The sequence below is a fragment of the Cervus elaphus genome, chromosome 14 (genome assembly GCF_910594005.1).
Source record: "Cervus elaphus chromosome 14, mCerEla1.1, whole genome shotgun sequence".
In the NCBI taxonomy this organism is placed as follows: Eukaryota; Metazoa; Chordata; class Mammalia; order Artiodactyla; family Cervidae; genus Cervus; species Cervus elaphus.
This window is the reverse complement of record NC_057828.1, coordinates 44,145,587-44,151,619: the sequence shown is the minus strand read 5'-3', so window position 1 is coordinate 44,151,619 and position 6,033 is coordinate 44,145,587. Positions and strand designations below refer to the sequence as shown.

General features: G+C 56.9%; 1 protein-coding gene across 1 annotated transcript; it reads right to left on the bottom strand.

Moving 5' to 3' along the window:
- Positions 1-83: 83 nt before the first annotated feature.
- MAD2L2 (mitotic arrest deficient 2 like 2) lies at positions 84-5,463 on the bottom strand. The gene is made up of 9 exons (XM_043923425.1): positions 5,339-5,463; positions 4,835-4,886; positions 4,614-4,732; positions 3,228-3,299; positions 2,546-2,646; positions 1,637-1,731; positions 1,241-1,314; positions 676-768; positions 84-454 (listed from the first exon to the last, which is right to left on the bottom strand). The coding sequence occupies exons 2-9, from the start codon at positions 4,872-4,874 to the stop codon at positions 413-415; spliced, it is 636 nt and encodes a 211-aa protein (XP_043779360.1). The 5' UTR covers positions 4,875-4,886; positions 5,339-5,463; the 3' UTR covers positions 84-412.
- Between the last annotated feature and the right edge of the window lie 570 nt (positions 5,464-6,033).

The following is a 6,033-nucleotide window of genomic DNA, read 5'->3' as shown; positions in this document are numbered from 1 at the left end:
TCGCCTGGGACTGGGGCCAGGGGTGGGGCTACAAGGTCCTTGGCACTTGGGCAGAGAAGCAGCCCCTTCCTTCCAGGTAGTGACAGCCCAGTTCAGCCCTGGGGGCTCTTTATTGAAACAACTCACAGCACAGCATTTGAGACAGACAGAATCCCGGCCGGCCGAATCCCAGAAGGCTGAGAAACTGAGGTCCCAGCACTCTTCCCTGTCCTCCTGGGCGGAGAAGGGAGCGATTCCTCCACGAAGGCAACCAGGCCTGAGCAACCCAGGGCTGGAGGCAGGGGTTGTCCATACACAGAGACAATAAGAGCACTTGGAATCAGGGTGGCCCTGCAGCACGGCCCAAGGCTGGGCCCCCAAAGTCTGACAGTCGTGGCTTTCCTGGGGGGTACGGGGGAGGGCAGGTGCACCCTCAGCTGCTTTTATGCGCCCGCTCTTCTACGTAGAGCTGCATCTGATGGACAGGAATAGACACTATGGTCAGACGGACAACCAGGGCACCACTTCTAGGGAACCCACGGGGTCTCCGCCCAGGGTGGGGCTGTGGGGTCACTGCCAGGGGTTAAAAGAAGAGGGGATTGGGAGCCTTATGCCAGGCATGCCCTGTCATTTCCCCTGAGCCTTTGTCCACAAGCCACCTGGCAGGCCTCAGCACAGGGGCCCCAAGCGGCTCACCTTTAAGATGTCTGATGTCATGGTCTTTAGAGGTATCAGTCGGGGGTCGTGCATGTGGACATCCTGCTCGTCTGCCAGGATCCAGGGGAAGTCCTGCGGAGGGGACCAAGGGAAGGGTGGCAGGGGGCCCGCTGCCCACCTTCACTTTGCTCCCCTCTCCCCTTCCAGAATGGCATCCTCAGACATCAGGAAGCATCAGAGCCATCAGGGAATTGCCGTTGTGCAGAATCCCAAGTTCCCCCACCAGAAAGGCGTAGTCTGTAGATCTGAGCTGGCCTGGGAGCCCCAGTGACTCAACATGCCCCAAACACCAGTTCAGAAACTGGATCAAGGCTCCCCTCCACTGAGCGGGTGCCTCACCCTCCTCTCAGCGCTGAGTGCCCAGGTAGGGCACTGACAAGGTGATGACCTCAGAGCTGATGCAGGAGAGCTACTGATGCCAGCACTGCCATAAGCAGTGTGATGAGTGCCCTGCTGGGGCAACACCCCTGCTCGAACAGAACTCTTGATTCTCAGCACCTCCCAACTATCTCCTGCCCACCCTGCTACACCAGTCCCATCTCACCTTGATGACCTGGATCTTCTCCATGTTGCGAGTGGCAGCTTCTCTCGTGTGCACTAAGACGGTGAAGGTACAGCCTAAAGAGGCCAAGTTCGGTCAAGCCTGGGCCACCCCATACCTGCCACTGGACACAGCCTTTTCCCACACAGCCTAACTGGCACAGCAACCCCACAGAGCAGAGTGTGAACCCAGTGCTCAGACAAGACACTCAACAGGGAGACTTAACCCCCAGGTGGAGTCAATCAGGGAGGCCTCCTAGAGTAGGAGGGTTCTTAAGAGGGGTTCTAAAAGGCAGGAAGGAAGAGAGGCGGCTTGGTGCAGCCAAGTAGGGACCCAAGGACACAGGCCAACACTGAGCCATGGAAATGCCCAGGGAAGAAGGGGTGGGGAAGAGCACACCTGGGGGGTTGTGGTCCAGAACAGCATCACACACACTGATCTTCAGGATGAAGGCTCGGAGCAGCTGCTCCACGTGAGATAGCAGGGAGTCGGAGCTGGGAAGGAGAGAGGAGGAGGGTCTCCCAGCACATGGGTGTCTCCCCTCCCACTGGCAGGCAATCAACCCTGGAAGCAGCCCTGGGGGTACAGAGGGCCTGGTGCTTCTGAGGGCCTGCCTACTTGATTTCACATGGTTAAAATCCTCTGGGGAGTTTAAAACCAAAGCCTTGTCCCATCCCAGGCTAATTAACTCAGAATGGGGTGGGGTGGAGGGGTGCGGGGAGCATAATGAACCCTAGTAGGTGGTTCTAACGTGCAGTCCAGTCTGAGAACCAGGACACCAGGCCAGGAAGGGACAGGGCTTGCTTGAGGCCACACAGCAAGTAGGGACAGATTCTAGTGCCCTGACCTTACCACAGGAAGCTGGCAGCTGACCAGCCCAACACAGCCACCCAAGGTCAACTTCTAGTTGACTATGGACTGTATGCTTGACTGGGAAGTCAGGAAACTGGGTCTGTGTCCTGGCTCTAGGTGACCAGGTCAAGATCATCTGAGAACCAGGACACAGTTGATTGATTTCTGCATCTATAAAACGAGGTTGGGACCAGCCATTTGCCAATGCCATGATTTTCCAGGTGTGATACAGGACGGTTTTCTGTGATACAGCAGGGTTTTCTGTGTAACCTGTGTGACATCCACAGAGACTGCTGGGTGGCCAGCTGTGCCTCGGCCACTAACAGGCCCCGTTAGGGCAGCACACCTCACCACGTGTCCTCCCAGGTCTTTAGCAAGGCATTCGGGGGTTGCCTTAAAGGGGTTAGGATAGGGGTATTGCTAGGGAGCCTGTGGATGGGGAATAAGGCAGCGCACCTGATGGATAGCAGCGGGGGCTGGGTGATTTCAAAGACAAATTTCTCCACTGGGCGGTGCTCCTTGTCCAAAATTACCACCACCACTTTCTCCACATCATTCTGCAAGGACAAGATCCCCCTCCTCCAGAGCTGGGTCCCTGCCTCCTGTCTCCCCTGCTCACTCCCCTCCCTGCCACCTGCTCCCTGCCCAGGGAAGGTTGGGAAAGACACTCGCAGTCCTGCTCAGATTCCAGGCGCAGAGTCCCTGGGATCCCAGAAAGAGGTTTGAGAAGTTGAGCAGGCACCCCAGTGGTACCCACGGAGAGGAAAGGATGCTGGGTCCCATTGTAATGCTAGGATGTCTCAGGGAGCAGAACAGATAGAGGGAGGAAGCCCTGAGGGGCCAAGCCCAGACAGAACTTGGGGCAGAGGGAGAGAAAGGAACATGGGGAAAGGACCCAAAACCCTCAAGGCAGGCCCCACTCAGCAAATTCCACGAACCAAGGCTCCAGGCCCAGCATGCCTTGAGCATACCCACATGCCCTGGGGCCTGTCCCTGGGCAAGGGTGGTCTCCAGAGAGCAGGGAATAGGCTTCTGGGTGTTATTAGTCATGTGGACACCACATGGTCCCAGCATTGCCCCATCCTGGAGCATGGAGGGGCACGGGAGGCAACGTAGGCTGGGGGCCTGGTGTTCTCACCTTTTCCAGGAGCGGCTTGACGCAGTGCAATGTGTCCTGGATATACTGGTTCAGCTCCGGATGACAGGACATCTAGACACAACCCCCACGACGGCTGGTGAGGTTGCAGCACTGATGGGGGGACCCCTGACACCCTCTCCAGCTGCCCAAGGCCCTGCCTGCCTTTGGAGAAAAGACCAGCTGTTCCCTAGGGCTCCCCACCAGGAGACAGACTTCCCATCATGAGGCTAAGAACTGAAGAAGTTAGAAGATCCTAAGAATTCAGTCCCAACATTAGCATTTAATACAGTATTAGGAGTTTCTAATGCGGGGCCACTGAGCTCCTCCAGAGTCTGAGATGTCTCTAAAAAATTGTGGGGATTTGAGCATACAGGCATTTTTCCAGAGAAGGGATCCAGGAATTTAATCCATTTTCAAACATTAAGAATCTGGAACTAAGGACCTGAGTGGCCTCAGGCTTAACTCCTCTGCCTTTCCTTACTTCATCTGTGGAAGATCTCATTTAAAAAGAAAAAGGAGGATTAAGTGAGACAAGTACCTAGTACACAGTGTTGTTGTTTAGTTCTCAAGTTGGGTCTGACTCTTGCGACCTCATTGGCTGGAGCCCACCAGGCTCCTCTATCCATGGACTTCTCCAAGCAAGAATATTGGAGTGGGTTGCCATTTCCTTCTCCAGGGATCTTCCAAACCCAGGGATCAAACCCGGATCTCCTGCATTGGCAGGTGGATTCTTTACCACTGAGCTACCAGGGAAGCATGGTACACAGTGCGTACTCAGTAAGTGCTGATTCTTTTTTTTCATTTTCCCTGTATATCTTTTTGCTTGTTTTTTGTTTCCCACCCCCCACCCCCCACCCATATCTTTTAAGCTTCCACCACCTTCCAGTGTTCAGTCATTTGTTCTAATATTTACTGAGTGCTTTCTAAGGGGCAAGAACTTCTAGAGGCTGCTGATGTAGTCACATGTATTTACTGCTTCCTCTGCCTTTTAACCTAAAACAAACTGTTACAATTAGGGTAAATAAAGGTAGAGAGAAGGTGCCTGAGATTATAGGAATCCCCTCCAAACCAACCATTCATCAGTTTCGGGAGACCTTTAAAAATCAAAGATGGGGGGAAGGGTGGGGGGGACTCTAATTAGAGGACCTGGTCCCTAACTTCTGGCAAGGGGAATTCCCAGTTCAGAGAGGAGGGAAGGAGATGCCATGGCAGTGAGGGATGGGAGGCTGTGGAGCTATTAGCTGCTTCTGAACAAGAAGGCAAAGTCAGGCCGCTGGGGAATGAGGGCGCTGAGCCTGAAGGTGGAAGAGAGTTGAAAATCCCCTCTCCATCCGCTCTGTGATTTGGAGGTGACCCAGTGCACCCAACCTGGCTGTGGGGACTCACCTGGACAGGCACATTGTACTTCTTACGCTTCTGGAAGATGCCCACCGGGTAGACCTCACGCACGTAGAGGATCAGGTGCACCGCCACCTCCAGGAACTCGCAGAGCACATCGGCCACCACTGAGAGACGGGCAGAACCCGGTGCGCTCGTCGAGGGGGAAGCCCGCCAGCCCTGGCCCTCCCTCGCCCCCTACCCGGGGTCCGCAGGTCCAGCCTCCCTACCTTGACCAAAGTTGAGGTCCTGTCGCGTGAGCGTGGTCATCCTTCCCGACACCTGGGGGGTGGGGCAGAAGCGGGAGCTAGTTCCAGAGGCCCCGGCAGCCGCAGGGCCCGCCCACTCCCACTGCCCCGCCCCTCGACCTGGGAGGGAACCCGGGCAGGACTGCCCGTCCCTTCTCACAGAAGCAGAGCAGCTGGGAAAGAGTCCCTCCCCCCGCCTCGCCCGCCCCACACAGGTGTTAGAGCTGGGAGGCAGCCTAACGCCTGCGATCAGCTTCCGTGCACTGGCCGCTTCGGCCTGCAGTCTCGTGGAGCTAGAAAAGGCCAGAGTTGTGCCCGCATGAAAGGGCACGGCAGCGGCCGCAGAGGGAACAACTGGATGCGCAGGGTCAGGAACGTAAAGCTGGACACGCGGAAAGCGAAACTAGGCTGGAATTAAGACTTCACCCCCTGCGAGGCTGGATTCCTCCTCTGCGAGAATCCCGCCCCTCCCCTCTCTCCTCGTACCGACTCCGGCCTCGATTCCCGGCTGGGGGCCCGGCCCCCGCGAGGGAGACCACCGACCAGATTACTCCCGCCCGCCTCCCGCTCAACCCGCGGCCGGGCGCTGCTCCGTGACGTCCGCGGCGCTCCGCCGGGTCCTAACGCCGGCTCCAGCCACGCCCACTCCCCACTCAGCCAACCACGGGTGCGGGGGGGCGGGGCTGAGAGAGGGGTGGGCCCTGCCTGGGCGCCAAAGTGATCCCAGGGCCCGAGTCGGCTGATGCTGCGCCACGCCGTTTCCTTTCAATTAAAGGTGGGAGCGAAAAAAACAAAACAACTTTGGTCTCCACATCGGATCGCAACATATTTGCCTCCTCACGGCATTTCTCTCGCTTTAGGACATAAGGGACGAGGGCGGGTAGGTGTTGCTAGTGAGAGCCACTGGAGGTCACAGATGGGCACTCTGGACAGCGACATCTACCGCTAGCTCCAAAGTCACCATCCCCGGAACCTCAGCTGCCCAACCGAAAGCGAATCCGCCGGCTCCGGGGCGGGGATAGAGGAGGGCCGGCGAGCAGCGGGGACGTCCACGTTCCCACCCTCATCTGGAGCCTATATGCAGCCAGTCTTTACCTCCCAAGAAGAAAAAAACCTCCCGGGTTATGCATCGTAACAATAGCTGACATTTATAGAGCCGCTTCCCAGGTGGCTCAGGGGTA